The sequence below is a fragment of the Zea mays genome, chromosome 5 (genome assembly GCF_902167145.1).
Source record: "Zea mays cultivar B73 chromosome 5, Zm-B73-REFERENCE-NAM-5.0, whole genome shotgun sequence".
Lineage (NCBI taxonomy): Eukaryota > Viridiplantae > Streptophyta > Magnoliopsida > Poales > Poaceae > Zea > Zea mays.
Genome location: NC_050100.1, coordinates 8,685,964 through 8,702,612, shown reverse-complemented (window position 1 = coordinate 8,702,612; position 16,649 = coordinate 8,685,964). Strand labels below are relative to the sequence as shown.

Genomic DNA, 16,649 nt, shown 5'->3' with positions numbered 1-16,649 from the left:
GCCTCGCTTCCGCCCACATCGTGTGGCCGGTGTGCAGCCTCGCACCATGACTGCCCCGTCACCCGTGTCGCCATTCGGTTTTCTCACCGCGCCGAGTTCGCCATCGCACTGTTGTTGGCGCCTTCAACTTCTCACCATCGAGCAGGGAGCCACACCGCGTTTGTCTCGCCGTCCGCCGTCGCCGCGACGAGGTGAGCTTCGTCTACCCCCGGTGTACCCTTCGTCTACCCCGTGCGCGTAGTCTGTCGTCGTTAATCTGCGATTAATATATTTCTATATATATGCATTAACTTCTGAGTTGGATATATGTTTCATTCTGTTCCGGTTGCGTTAACTTCGTAAGGACGTCGTGCACACTTTAAGAATATTATGTCACGACACATGTTTTATGTGTTTAATTAATTGCTAGTTTGTCCATCGATTTTAAAAAAAAATATTAATATAATTAAGACCAATCTATAGTTTTAAGTCACGCTTTTATAAAAGATACGACAACGTGATTACTACCAAAATTAAATATTTTGATTCCATACTTACCTAGTGTAATTGCGATATGTGTTTAGCAGTTCGTGTATAGTGTGTCGTTTATAGTCCACGAATTGTTAATTGTTCAATACGTTATGCGTCGCAAACCTGTGTCAGCTCGTTTTAGTTGTGTCAACTTCGTAACAACATCGATTCTGTATTAGTAATGTTATCTAGTCATGTCGCAAGTTTAATTGATTAATTAATTATCTATTCTTTTGGTATTCTATAGTTATTACCTTCTATTTAAAACTAGGTTGTAGTTTTAACTCAGGCTTCTACGATTATAAATGTTAATTAACTTGATTAATACCAACTTAAATATTTTTAATTAATTATTTATTTGTTGTTGTTCACGCACGACATCGTTTGCGCGTCATCGTGTTGTTCACGCGCGTAGTCGTGTTGCCTCACGCGTGTCGTGCGGTGTCGTGCGCATTGTCTCGCGTGACGATCATGAGTGTCGCACAACGTCTACTCGTAATAATAAATTGTTTTCGCTTACGAACACTCACGTTAATAATGTTAATTTGTCGGGTCATATATTTTAGATACTTAACTTAAGGCTCGCTCGATTAATATTTATTAGATTAATATTCTAATCAGATTAAATGTGTAGTGTTCAACTTGGGCTAACCTGGATAATATCAATTTAACTACTTTCTATTTATTTAACATTCGTTTAGTATAAATTTGTCACCTGTTCAGTTATTCTCGTCTGTCGCGGATACTGTTCCGAGCGCGGTGGCGTGCTGCTTCACGCGTCGTTCACGTGCTGTCTGCGCGTTGTTCGTGCGTGATGTGCTCGCGGTGGCGTGCGGGTTCGCACGTCGTTCACCCTGGTCGCGCGCACTGTTTTCGTGTGCCGTCAGCGTGCTATGTCGCGCGTGTTCGCGCGTCGTCTGCACTCTGTCGTGTTGTGGCGCTCGTCGTCGTCGTGTTGTTCGCACGCGTTGTCGCGCGTCGTTCACGTGTGTCGCGCCTTGCCACGTGTCGTTCGCGCGTATCGCGCGTTGTCTGCACGCTAAGTCGTTTGTGTCCGCGCGCCGCGCACATCGTGTTTGCACGCCGTGCGTCGTTAATTCGTCTCGCTTAGAATCGCTCATATTAATTAAGTTACTTGCTTAACTGTCAAATATTAAAATAGTAAGTTAGTCAAAACTAAGTAGTAGTATTAATTTATATTTGATTAATATCCATTAATATAATTATGTCGAATTGGATGTTCTAATTAATACTTGTTTAGCGTAAACGTGCTAACCCCTCGACCATAGCTTCGTCTATCGTGGTTCTTTTCCTCGCGTAACCGTAGAGGCGCTCTCTATTTTATATTGTTCGCATTTATAATATTTTATCTTGTATAGTGTAATGTTCTTTTGCATATACATATGTTTGTTTGCTTGTGCTTGTTCGTCTTCGCTTCGCGTTGCGATTAGATCACGATTCGTTTCTAAGCTTCGAGGAATCGACGGTCAAGCTTCGACGACCAAGTGATCAAACTCTACAAGTTCTACGAGATTGAAGACCCTGAGCATCTGTTTGTTGAAGGCAAGTGTCCTCTGACCCATTATGTCCTATCTATTTATAATTCACTATCCTGCACTACTTAATTGAAACCTAAGGATTTACTAGCTTTCTATTCACCTTGTCCTTGATTTACCTTTTGGGTTACTATGGTTAGCTATATGCTAGCGTTTTACTTTAATCAATGAACATGATGAGATACAATGATGATACTATGATTTTATTCTGGATATGATGATGTACTTGTGGCATTTAGGGGACTCAAGCAGTTTCTCGAGTACATCTCCGTAAGGACCTGTTCGTTGAGAGACCACCCGGGATAACAGTGCAACCATGAGGGTGAAATGGGATGCCCTTAGCTAATTAATTAGAGGAACTAGAGGTGTAGTTGCTTCGCCGTTGTGCCGTCAATGGGGTCCAGGCACAGTGCTTGCTCTGCCGAGGCTGAGTGCCGAGGTTCTTTCATTTTGCTTTTGTTAGTCACCCTCCTGCGGAGAGAGGTACTGTGTTTATCAAACTGGAGAAACCTAACGGGCGGCTATGACCTCTAGGGAATCTTTGTAACAGCTATGTAGTGATACCCTGCCAGGCCACCTAGGTACTGGTCAATGGAGAGTAGCTCTCTCCGGGCAGAAAGGGAATCATGACTCGTGGGTAAAGTGTGCGACCTCTGCAGAGGAATGAAATTGATATATCAGTCGTGCTCACGGTTAAGAGCAGCCTTGGGATCCTCTTTGATTAGAGATACTTTGACCAGAGATGGTTGGTTTGCAGGTGGTGATGAGGATGATGGTTTTTTATTATGATTATGGTAATGGTAAGTGGTATTCTTTCCATTTGGAAAGGGTACTTTGGGTTAAGAACTTGGGTTAATGCTAAAACCTGGCTTTCTACTAGTAATAATAACCTGACCAACTAAAAGCAACTGCTTGACTTAACCCCACATAAAGCTAGTCCACTACAGCCAAACGGGACATTTGCTGAGTACGTTGATGTGTACTCACCCTTGCTTTCACAAAACACCAGGTTGCCTTTGGTGCAATTTATGCTCAGGTAAAGAAGAAGTCGTCGAGGCGGATCTCCAGGAGTTCTAGGACTTCGACGAGTTCGAGGATTAGGCTAGCGACCTCCCCCAGTCAGCTGCCTGTGGTGGGTTGTTTACGTTGGCTACGTTTCGATTCTGTGTACTTTGATTTATATTATGTAAATGGCTCTAGTCTGTAATATTATTACTCACTCTTTATTGTAATTCAAAGCATTGTGCTATGATGAGTCATTTATGTAATCGCCGTGTACGTGAATTACTGATCCTGGTACGTACATGGTTCGCATTCGGTTTACCTTTAAAACCGGGTGTGACAGTACGACTGCTCGAGTTTGCTTGCACCGTAAGCGTGGTTCAATAGATTGCGTCCCAATATTTTTAAAAACTTATGGCGGACCACAATTGTGAAGTAAAGTATGCAATTTCCAAGTAAATGTTAACACAAATGTTTTATTCTATATTTTGCGTAATTTAAAACAAATAAATAAATATATTTTTTCCTTTTTATAAACGAGCGCAACATGCCGGACGTGTGAAAAGAAAAAAAAATAATACAAAATGAAGTTGGTTATTTTAGGTATATGGAAATGTATATTTAATGAGTAGAGAGATATATAGGGGAAAATTTAGAGGGGATGGTTGTAGAACGAGTGAATATAGGGAAGAGAATCTTATTGACGTGGCTGCATAGTAACATTTAGGAGGAACGCTTGCGGATAGCTGAAGCGAGATTTCGCGTCCTGTGGTGGATGCCACCCCTTCAGTCGCATTCCAGGCTCCCCCCTCAATCATTTTTCAGCTTGCTTGCTACTACAAACTGCACTGGTTTTTAGTGACGTGTTGCATGCCCCTCATATTTGTATTTTTTTTTTTCTGCCACAGTGGTTCATATATAAATACCATAAGGTACGGACGTATTGGCCCTTGAACTTTTTGACGCGGACAACACTACCATCAGCCCAAGAAACGAGATTAGTACGACTATATTTACAAGGCATTTGGCACAAAAGTTGGGAAAATATAATTTAGCCACTGAACTCTGAATGCTACATGCATACGCCTTCTCGATTTTGTTTTCTAGCATCCTTAGTGACACTTGAACTACATCTCGGCCATGGCAATGTAGATTATGCATGATAGCCGCATCCCGCATACACATTCCCTTAAAACAATTGTTGTCACATTAGGGCATAGCTGCAAACAATTAAAAAAATCCCTGAGGATGTGGATATATCATCTTCTCGAAAATCTAGGTCGCCTTCTAGTAACAAGAGGAGCTCCGCTCTCCCGGTTTGTTCTCTCTTCTTCACTAGACTCATCGGATCTCCACCTTGACACACCTTTGCTGGCTTCTGCTCCACCAACTGAAGATTTCTTGCTAAAGCTACAGAGAATAAAATCATACTTGGTCGTAAACCGTCCACAATAAATAAAAAGGCTGGAAACCAGCCACTGCAGTCATCAATCTCTACTATTTGAAAAACTAATCAGCAAAAGAATGGCTGATATATCAGCCTTTCCTGGTGAACCAGAATTACACCCGTGTTACTGAAAACACACAAACTTCATTCTAATAATATTATGTTTTGAACTCTGAAGCCAAGTTCACACTAGATAACAAGGACCACAATGAAAGATATTGCCATAAACCAGAGTGCAGAATCATGATTACCTCAAGATGTTCTCCTTAGTTGGTACTTTATAATCCTCACGAAAACCAGCATATCCCGAGATCTTAGCGAGGCCATTTTGACCTGCGCCAGTTCCATTTAAGTTGAAAGGCTTCACAGCACGTGAACCAAAGTGGAACTCTCCTTTTCCAACAGAATCTTGTCCTTGAAAATAAGTGGTTTTGTTAGCCTCGGCCTTCAACAAACTTGTTCGGTAGTCTTTGGTGGGTGTATCACCAGAACTCAAGTTCAAATACATAGGCAGTGGATCGTGATCAGCATATTTAATCCCTTCTTTGAATCCCGTCTCTCCTTTTCTAGAACTGATACCTTTAGCCCCCCTCAAAAATGGACTGTCAACATTCTGGCCCACTGTGGGGAACTTACCCCCTACAGTTGATCTCATATTGGATATAGGTGACCCATGGGGTGGTGCCCTGGTCTGCAGAGCAGATGGGACCTTTCTCTCTGAGTGGCTGCTTCGGATCAGACCACTAGAATCAGTCAATGCATTGTTTTTTGAGAAGAGGCTTGACTTATTTTGAAGAACACTGGTAAAAGTTGTGCTCAAGTCCATTACAGGATTTTGTGATTTGCCCACATGAGCTGGAGAAGATATTTGAGCAGTTCGAGCAAACTGAATTTGTTCTCCACTGTTGATGGCTTTCACATTCTCTCTCTGAACCTCTGGAAGCATGTCAAGGCATTTAGCCTGTATGAAAAATAAAGATAATCAAAGCTTTGCATAAATATAACTCAAGAAAAACATATTTATTTTGTGTTGAAGAAAGCAGGCTTCCACTAGTCCGTAGAGAGTGTACAATTTATTAGTTTGCTTAGGTAGCATTTGGTTGGGAGACAACATGGGATGGGATGACTCCATCCCATGAGACGATTCTATTTATTTGTTGTTTGGTTGAGAAGTAATACGGTGGATTATTTTTTGTTTGCTTCTGGGGCATCAAAAGTGAGATCAGTCACCTGACATGTGGGGCCCACCTGTCAGCCTCTTTTTTCCTTTCTTCCACTTTCTCCTTTCCTATGCATGCATCAAGCCGCCAGCATTGCAGCAGGGTAGCGCCGGGGTGAAGATGGTCCTCGCAGCAGCGGCTGGCGGGGCTAGGCCTCGCCCATGCGGTGGCAGGGGCTCCAACCCGCCCGCGTGACGCTGGGTCAGAGGTCAGCCACATGGGAGCGGCAGGTGGCGGGCCTAGAGCTCCCCTGTGAGCTCGCTCGCATGGCGGCGGACGGATCTTGCGGAGCGGCTGGAGGTCCCCCCACGCGCTCACCCACATGGCAGCAGGCCAGAGCTCATAATCACGCTCGTGGGGCCGAAGCTAGACCTAGCACTCGCATGTGCGACCGCTGTGACTGGACCTCGCCGGCGACCACCTTCTCTCTTCTCCACTGCCGACGTCATTCTTCCACGCAAACAAGCCCATGTCCTTGGTGGGACGCCAAAGTCCGTTGAAGTGGGGGATGGGATTGCCACATCTTTGCAAATTCCGTATTGGGGATGACTCTGCCCCTGACTGCCTCCCAACCAAACACATGGCTAGATGGGATATTCCGCCTGGGGCGGTCACATCCTCTCAACCAAACACTACCTTAGAGTGAGGGAAAGCAAAGAAAATGCTAATGGCAAGGTCCAATGGTGTCTTTTAACAAATATCATGGAGAATGGTAATGGGCACACTATTCCAAAGACAGAATATTAATCTACAAGAACCTAGCTAATAACTTAAACATTAATCAATAGCAAGTTTAATTTTGATAGGGACCTAGGTGCTGAAAACTCCTGCAAAGAATGTTGTCCTAGTTTAGAAAGAAATGTTTATGCCATTGTGTTAATAAGAGCAACTCCAGCAGCAATTGTTCAGTGGTGGCTGGCGTGAGCGCCGGACTGTTCGAGGCTTAGCGTTGGACTGTCTGGTGTGTTGATTTCCAACGTGAAGACGCGCCTAGGATTGTTCTAGGGTCGGCAAGGCCACCTAGAATGTCCACAAACTCAGTCTAGAAGCTTGCAAAACAACATATTAGGGTTTGGAGGAGATTAGGGCAAAATGGGAATAAAAAGTTAAGGCAAAAAGATAAAAGTTGTATTGATTGATTGGATGTCTCAATCGGCCATGGCCCTTTATATTTATAGGGTGGGAGGTATATCCCAGTAGAGTCCAAATACAACATGAGAAACGACTCAAAAGACCAAAACAAACATAGAAATTGAGTCCTTCTCGGACATGTTATAAAATACACACACAGTACAGTCTAGTGGTCAAGCACCAACTGTCCAGTGCGTGTGTTTTGCGCAGTTGTCAGCTTTGGGTGCAAACAGTATCCTTCCTAAGAGCATCTCCAACAACGTGACTTATAAAAATGCTCTATAATTTAAAAATGAGTATATTTTATAGAATTTAGGGCACTAACAAAACATTCCGCTCCAACACTAAAGCCTCAAATCTAGATTATAGGGCAGCCCACTACAGTGTAGTATATCTGAGGCATTTGAGAAGGTGTTCTATAGTTTTTTGATCAAATTTATAAAATGAGGCACTGTTGGAGTAGTTTTTTCTGCATAAAGCTCCATATTTCAATTTGAGGCATTGTTGGAGATGCTCTAATATCAAGTGCAATCTTTTCTGATTATATTATGAAGAGAGAGAAAATGCAAGCTGGTGAGTTGACAAAATAAAAGATAACAATTAGACATGCATAACAAAGCAGAACTGTGGAAGTATAAAATGACAGCACTTACAACCAAACTTTCTCTCCATTGAGCAATTGCTCTAATTTTTGAAGCAATCTCTTCAGTGGCATTTTCCAATTCCTTTTGCTCAAATTTCTGAAGACTACGATCAACCCCGTATGCCTCCAAATATCGATAACGCTGGAACAGAAAACACAGGTAAATTACTGAGGTATTTATGTGCCAGCATGCTTCCATTATGAAGTGGAAAGAGGAAAAGATTGAAACTGTAAATGAATGTTTCTACTTTAAAGATTCAAACAATGAACAAAAATATGGAAGATCTTCATCATGAAACATGACAAATAAAAAATAACTTGAAAATAGAAATCTTCTTGTGCAAAAAAAAGAGAGGTATTAAGGAAACCTTTAACCATGTATTCTAAAAGTACATCAACACGAGATGCTTCTAGTAAATCTTCTGTCTGGTCTTGTTTTTGAATATGCATATACATGTAAGAAATCATAAGCATCATTTTTCTATCCTAGATTAATATAAAGAATCATATACATCAGATTCGGTATGCACGAAAAATGTTAATCCTTGTTGCTTTGAATTGCATACCTGTCATATTTGTAATTTCAATGTCTAAAAGGCATGCATGTTAAATAAAACAAATGCAATAAATCAGTATATAGATGAGAAATAACACGAATGAGCCCAACAAATTCATCATACCAGGATATCTTAAAGTTTTTGTTCCATTAGTAATTTTCACTGTGCCTCTTAATCTGGTTTTAAAAAATAAAAAATGAGAGACACAATATTTACCCGAAGGTAGTAGACAACAAGCAGACTACCAATTGGATCCATGGGCGCTTCATGAGCAGACTCGAAGAGGGACTTGTGAAGATGTTTCTCTTCCTCAGAATCCCAGGGCAGATCAATCATTTTATCAACTAAATTTCTTTCAATGCAGATAGTACAAAATTCGACCATCATCATCTCAACATGATAAATCCAAGAGCCTTCGAATGCATCCTCCGTGTGTGTCATATTTGCTGAGTGTTGCTCTTTCACCTTAGAGCAGTAGCTCCTATGATACATAAATGCCTCTGTTAGGAGGCCACATTCAATTCTAACACGGACCGCAGTCACTGCCTCGCTAAGAGATGAAATGCCATCCTTTTCGAAGTTCTCTGTAGCAGAGAAGCTATCACGCCCTGTGCACTTTAGCACAAGAAGTGCCATATCAGGTCTCTGGCGTTCCAGAAGAACTTGTGCTATCTTTGGATGTGTTTCCTTGCTAAAGATCTTGGGGAGAAGAGAGCAGGCCTCCTGCACAAGTAGGGGTGCAGCACAATCACAAACATAAGATAATAAAGACAAAACTCATGAAACTCAATTGAAATGACACTGTGCATATATATACAGACCAGACCCAAGCTCTGAAGTCAATGGTACCATGAACAGGAAAAAACAAATCATTGTTGCATAGCAGTAGGTAGCACAAAATACAACACGATTCCGAAAAATCATAAAACTACAATGCAAATGTGTTCCAGTAAGTGCATGCAGCAACCAAAAGAATGGTTGCAATGGCAAAAAAAAATGTACACAATACACCTGTGATCCCTGCAACTGCAATGCTCATTAAGTACTGTGGATTTTTAAGAGAACTATTAGCTGAAAATTGTAGCATGCATTATTAGTAACGGTTGCAAGAATAATATAGACTGATCTAGCATTACATGTTTGGTTATCGAAACCAACTATGTTGATCAAAGTATTAGAGTTCAAAAGTGAGTTCAATACTGTACAAGATGGAAAACCCAAGTAGCACATAAGCATCAAAGCAGGAACAGTGCCCAGGAGGACACAAGTCATGGACATCACGAACTGTCCATCTAGCTCCTCTCCAGAAACAAAAAAGTAACAGAGGATAATGGACCCGCTTCATCCATCTGTCTTCCTCGCCCATACACCGCCGTCTCCTCCATTACTGTCCCCATCCAGCACGCCATGCATCCCACTTCCCTGCCTCCTCACCCTCAGCTCTGCCAGCACCAGCGCCGCCGCCCTCCACCATGGCTGGATCTAGTTGCTCTGGCCACAACACCCCCACCTCCTTCCCTGCCCGACTGCTGTCCACCACCACGCTGCACCCCTGCCACCGTCACGCCCACCATCCTAAATACCTAAAGGTGTTCTTCTTAGGCACAACTCGACCTTCCAAATTAACATCTACTTCCTCATGTGTAGTGTCAAAATCACATCTCATATATTTTGTTTTAGTTCTACTGAGTCTAAAACTTTTGGATTCTTAAGTCTGTTCGATTTTCATCAACTAGCACTACACCGTCTGCAAAAAGCATACACCAAGGGAAATCCCCTTATGTCCCTTGTGACCTTATCCATCACCAAGGAAAAAGGATAAGGGCTTAAAGTTGATCCTTGATGTAGTCTTGCTCTAATTGGAAAGTCATCGTTGTCCTCATCACTTGTTCGAACATTAGTCACAACATTGATGTACATGTCCTTAATGAGTTCAAAGTACTTAACTGGAACTTTATGTTTGTCCAAAGCCCACCATATAATATTTCTTGATATTTTATCATAAGCCTTCTCCAAGTCAATGAAAACCATGTGTCGATCCTTCTTTTGTTTCCTATACTGCTCTATCATTTGCCTTATTAAGAAAATGGATTCCATGATTAACCTTCTAGGCATGAAATCAAACTGGTTTAAATAGATCCTCGTTACTCCTCCCAGACGATGCTCGATAACTCTCTCCCATAGCTTAATAGTATGGCTCATCAACTTAATTCCCCAGTAATTAGTACGACTTTGAATATCTCCCTTATTCTTGTAGATGAACAAATCAAACAAATTTTCATAGATCCAACCGGACAAAGATCACATACGACAAGAAACAACTTAGATCCACTAATTGATTCCAATAAATTCCCAAAAATTGAATTGATTCCAAAACAATTCTTGCCCTTGAGAACTGTACCATCTGAACGTGATGTTTGGCACCACCAGTGGTCATCTAGGCAGCAAGAGGCAGGGGTGAGACGCAGCAGCGGAAAGCAGAGAGCCAGAGGGCGCAAGCCACAAGATGCAGCATCAGGCAGCAAAAGGGCACAAGGAGCAAGGTGATGAGGTGGTTTGGGCATGGGCACAACAGGACCTCAGGTGGGATATGGCTAGGGTATGTTTAGGCGGTGAGATTGAGCTGGGCGCAGGGAATTGTTCTGTGCTAGAAGTGTGAAATAGCATGTTGGGCTACTGCACGGCTAAAATTCGAGTACCATGAGACACTACTCAAATTACCCGAAGAAAGTTTGGGTTTCTAGATTTGTTATCGAAGATAGTATCCGATTTTTTGGGTTTGGGGTTTTGGGGGTTCAGGTTGAAATTTTTCAGGTTTGGTCATCGGGTACTGGGCTTTGTGCCCACCGCATGACACCAATGACCTTTTCTTCTAATCTGCCCGAAGTTCACATTCCAAGATAAGAGACACCTGAAGAACAGGATATGTATATGATAAAGTGGCACTGTGAGATGAAATACTGGGAAAAGATTTCTTTCCTATGTTCTGTTTGCATATTTTCCTTTCTCCATTTATTTTGGGTCCATGAAAGGAGTATATGACCTTAAGCTATCTCCAGCAGATCGTGCATACGGTCGTGCAAAACACTGTTTTGTGTTGTAAATAGCACTGTTTGCAGAGTGAAGTTTGAAATATGGGATAGGATAGGGGATGGGATAGTAGAGTTGCTGGAGATAGCCTTAGAAACTATAATTTGGACAAACAGTAAGAAGATGATTGATAGAGGGCTAGTCTATATGCACATGCATAACTGCTCAAACTCCACAAAAGTGATGCAAACAGGTAGTTGGGAGCAAATACAGCACCCACATCCAGGATATTGCACAATATATATATATGAAAATTCAAATTTAAATGTACAGCGAAAAAAGGCACAGAGCAGGTACCTTCAAGGCTTCTGAAGAATGATCGTCTAGAAGACAAAATACCAGGCACTCAAGCAATGTTCTATTAGTAATCCCAAAGGTAGTAGCAAAATCATCCACCAGATACCTCCATTCTGAATCTGGTCTACTCCAATGTCGATCAAATAGATAATACAATAACTGGGAAGTGTCAAGGAAACTTAATGCAGTAGCATGCCTGTGAGGAACAATATAAACATGATATCCCAAGCGACAAGTAAAAGAGACCAAAGGTAGTACAAGATAAAATAAAAAAACTGAAGGATACAATAGCTTGCTTTGCAATCACCATGTCTGATGCTCCGTGTAGAAAGAGTACATCAACTGCCTCACGCAAATTCTTAAAAGGGTATCTGTCAATACTACAATGATCGGTTGTAATTGTGGAACAGAACATAGATGATGATTGTTCATTCTGTAAACATGTTATTGTTATGTCTTCCTCCTTATCCCTATAATTTTGTTCAATGCCAAGGTTTTGTAGGGCCTGCTCGATGAATAGTGTAGTCTGATTGGCTTCATTTATATCTGACCCTTTATCAGAAAATCCAGGCCATTTTCTTTCTTCTGCATATGCCTTCCTTTGAATCACATCAGAGCTCCATGATGTATGATCAGTGTACCTTGAACAGATGTCCTGAATAAATCTATGCCTGATACACCAGATCATGGCCTCCAAATGCTGAAGAAAAAGCCAGAACTAATACTTTACCAAGATATAATGATTATTCTGAAAGAAGTGTATCCTTTCAAGCGTTTCAGTTATGTACAAGTGGATATGCATGGCCTTAAGATACAGAATGTTTCAAGATTTAGGGTTTACTGAGGCATTATGCACAAATTTAGTGTAGTGATAATGCCAATGGGGGAAGAGGAATGGGAAAGATAGGACATCACCTATTGGAGTGAGTGACTCCTTAAAATAAAGATTACATATGAAGTAAAGTAATGCTACAAAATCAACTAAAAGGATTGTTGATGTGCAGGCATCTTTAACAGATACTCCAAGAAACAAATGGTACAGAATTTGTTCTATGATCTAATGCAATAACGCTACATCATTAGCAAGCATCAGAGTGTAAGAAAGCACAAGGTTTCATAAACAAGAAAAGTGCTAGAGACATACTCAATCTGATTGTACATATAGTCGTCTCAGGATTCTTGCTGGTCTAACTATTTTTAGTATTGATGCATAAGGAATTAGGTAGAATGAGAACGTAAAGTTGATGTTTGTAGAATTATCATGAAGGCTAGTTTGATAATATACAACCCCTTTTATTTTAAATATGATATTTTCATGAAAATTGCTAGACAAAGCTCCACATGGTGGGTTGTATCAATGTAACAATTGACTTATATTCAGATTTGGAGGGAGCACTTGTTACCAAAATGAACCACCAGACTATTTTGAGTGGTTATGTCAATACTTGTCCAGGATCATGATGACACTAAGCAAAAGGGAGATAAAAAGGTTTTGTTCCAATATATACACAAAATTATATAATGGAAAGTGTCCCCGTGGGACACTCATCTTATAGAAATTTCAGCAGTGGATGAACAAATTGAAGTACCTAGACTAGCTCAGTGTTAGTTCTAAGCAGTGGTCTAAAATCATTAGCAATAGAGGGGTTAAGAAAGAAAGACCTGCTTTGCCTTCAATGTGTTCTCAATGAGTTGGTGCAGGTCATTAACATGCGCTGAAACTGCTTCATTGAAAGATGAAACCATAACTTCAAGTATACTGTAAATTCCTGCCAACTGTGTGGCAAACTTTTGCAGTTGGGATAACCTAGATCTCATCGTTTCTAATCCAGACCTATCTAAGATATCGTTAAGGTTAGTGACTTAACAGATTAGCAGTACCACTCCCTCAACATGTGTGGCCCTGAACACATGAAAAACGAAACATAAAAAAAAGCATGTAACTGAATCTAGGGTCGATTGAACATTTTTGGATACAGATCACACCAATCTCAGTAATGAGCACATTAACAGCCCTCTTGCACCAGTCCTTGATGACCACCTCATCCAAAAGAAAAGCCAGAAGTGGATCACTTGACACAGCATTCTCATCCAAACAAACATCTGTGATATCTGGTGAATATGTTAAGAAAATAACAGAAAGAAGATGTGATATAGAAATGCATAAGCAGCCTCCTGAAGAGGATACAGTGGCAAATAAGGGAAGTAAGATTGTTCTGTACTGCAACATCGAACAATGAATGCAGCTGCTGGACATCCATGCTAACTGGATTGCCATGGTCTTCCTTTTCCTGAAACCTTTCATCGTGCTGCTTAGAAATAAGGCCCTCTTCCAGGCACTTGTAGTAAAGACGTAGCTGAACCCTGTTTCCATTGTCCGGTATTGGACTCCTGCAAATTGGGCAGACGTCGCATCTTTGGCTGCATTCAGCACATAATGAGGCATGGCCACATGAGTTAAGCACATGATGCACATAGCGGCCACAGCTACTCAAGTCTCTAGTTGCACGGCAGCGCTCAATTCTGGCCTCCTTGCATAGCTCAATGAGATCAATGGATGCCAACTGCTCCAAAGCATTCTGCCAACGGCCCAACAGAAATAGTCTTTTCAGCAACTAATATCAAAAATTTACTCCATATAGACAACATTTTATCACTTGATTTGAGGCCACATGGGGCTCACTCAAATACCAAAAAAATACTTGTATTTCGTAGCCGCTAAACTATAATTGACGCCATGGAAACTGCTAAATGGGGGGTACAAAAGAAGAAGAAAAAATGCTACAGTTACTTAAGCTCACAGACGAGTTGTGCACGCAGCCGCGCACACACAAACAAAGGTTTGTCATGATTTGAATCTCATACACCTCTAGTCCTCTACTTTCAAGTATGGGCTCTTATGTGCGTATTTCTGTTGGACTGCAGAATAAAGAACATATGGGGTAGGTGCCTTGCCTCCAGAACATAAACTAGCCCCTTCAAACAAGGTTCCGTCCTCCCAAAAGAGAATGAAATGCAGGAACAAAAGAACTTGCTGCATTCAAAAAATCAATTCCTATATAAATTATTTACTCAAAAGTTTAATGAGGGAATGAATAGTATCTTAAAATCCAGGGTGCCCTAGAGCAATTCTACCCTGGCTATCGGAGTTTCACGGGTTAAATTAACGTTTACTCGTTTTGTAGCAAGAATAGAATATTTTTATCTGAACCAAATTGCTACAACCAATTAAATGCCCTGAAATGTGCCGAAATAAAACCCAGACTTCCTGCAGCTAGCAAGCAGCTCATGAGTTTTTTTAGGCAAAAAGAATCAAAGTTAGTAGGTATAATTCATGTATACGCTTCCAAGTAGTTCAGGTCCCATTACAAATAATCAACTAGCTTAGGTTAGGTTTAAACCGAGCAGCAGAAAGTGAATCGAAGGGGCGGGCCAAATAGCTTAGGTTACGCTTTGGGTGCTGCTCGGTTTCGCGCAGCAGGAAGGGAAGAAAAGAGGCGGGCATACCATTTGTTGGGTGCTTGTTGCTGGAGAAGGTGCCGACTAAGACGGACCTGGGTATCTGGCGTAAGGCGGTGGCGGTGGCGGCGCCGGTCGTCGCGCTTAGAGAAAGGGAGGGAGGGAGACTGGGAGAGCACGCGCGGGGAACGAATAACCCAGTGTGGGGCTGGCCGGTCCAAGGGGTACAGCAACGCCGCAACTGCACGGGCCTTCTGCTGGACATGGGCCGTTAATTGTTCAGACATTTTTTGCAGATTTTAATTATTTTTTCCTTCTAGTTTTTTAGGCTAGTTTGAGAAATTCATTTTCCAAAGAAATTCCTATTTTTCAAGAAAAAATAAACTAAATTCTTTTGAAAAATGGAAATCACTTGTAACACCCACTTTGTAATCTGCTAGAAAGAATACCAATAGAGAAAACGATTTCTCCTTATGTGGGTTTAACCTGTGTGCATCATCACCTGTGAACACCATGTCCAAGAACAATTAATAAAAAGATATGCTACTAAATCCTTGCATCATGCTGAATATTTTATTTGTGGTGTGCATTTTGCAACAAGAAAATATTAAAGACCAAAAAGGGAAAATTAAATCCTAAAAGAAATTGTAGAATCTAGAAAAAGAGAAGAAAATAAGAATTTTGGGGATAAAAATAAGTGAATAAAAATATATTGGTCATCCACTCAAAGCTTGAATTTGTACACTTGACACAATGTCGAAATTTGTATTCAAAAATTCAAATTTGAATTCAAAATAGTTAAGAACAAAAGAAAACAAGAAAAGAATAAATAGAAAAGGGAAAAGAGCTTACCTGGGCCAACAAACCTGTTTTCGGCCCACTTCTAATTCCATACCGCGCGGCCCATCTGGCCGGGCTCCCGCACGCGCGCGCCCTTGCGCTCACTGGCAGGTGGGCCAGGGTTGGCGGCGCTCACCGTTGGGTGGACCGAGTCGCTGACCGGCTGGGCCTCCTTGTCAGCGAGTTCTTCTCCACCCGCCGCGACGCAAACGAGACCGAGTCCGTCGCCGGGGAAATAGGTGTGGGCTGTTGCGCCGCGCGCTAACTCCGCATCTCCCTAACTCCACGTCGCCGATTCTTCATAAGCGGACCGAGACCCTCCCCAGCTCGGAACCTCAAGGGTGGTTGCGCGCTAGGTTTGCTTCGCCCGCAGCCGCGAGGAGGGAGAAAGGAAGAGCACCGTCGCCGTCAGGACTCCTCCGCGCCTGCCGTCGGCCGTTGGGCGAATTCGCGGGGTGGGCGGGAGCCTTGGACCCGGGCGCGCGTCTTCATTGCCGAACCGAGCTTCGGGGGTACTCGGAGACCCCGGAATTGCTCATCGACGGACACCATCTCCGCCGCGCCGTGGACAGGGTCTGGCGTGGCATCACCCTGGTAAGATTCCTCCGCCCTGGGCCCGCCACCATCCCAATTTCATTTTGTGCCAACTAATTTAGCAATCGGCGCATCGTGGGGGCGGATTGAGCTACTCCGGTCATGGCGCTTCGCCGTGGTTAGTGCGCTGTCGTGGGCAAGCTCTGACCATGGCGGATTCGTGGGATTTGTGGCACCGGCAAGTTCGCCCTCAGACCCTTTACGCGTAGCACCTAGCCAGACTTGATTCAATGCGCCTGGGCCTCGTGACGCCTGCGCTCCGGCGAGCTCTGCCGCAAGAAGGGGGGCGAGCGCCGCCGTAAC

At 42.4% G+C, this 16,649-nt stretch overlaps 1 protein-coding gene across 1 annotated transcript; it reads right to left on the bottom strand.

Moving 5' to 3' along the window:
* Positions 1 to 4,048: 4,048 nt before the first annotated feature.
* Positions 4,049 to 15,182, bottom strand: LOC103625902 (E3 ubiquitin-protein ligase HOS1). The gene is made up of 10 exons (XM_008646299.4): positions 14,961 to 15,182; positions 13,642 to 14,032; positions 13,431 to 13,565; positions 13,116 to 13,291; positions 11,740 to 12,153; positions 11,454 to 11,612; positions 8,283 to 8,789; positions 7,520 to 7,651; positions 4,767 to 5,476; positions 4,049 to 4,478 (listed from the first exon to the last, which is right to left on the bottom strand). Exons 1-10 carry the CDS (start codon positions 14,961 to 14,963, stop codon positions 4,328 to 4,330), a joined length of 2,778 nt encoding a protein of 925 aa, XP_008644521.1. The 5' UTR covers positions 14,964 to 15,182; the 3' UTR covers positions 4,049 to 4,327.
* Positions 15,183 to 16,649: the final 1,467 nt, after the last annotated feature.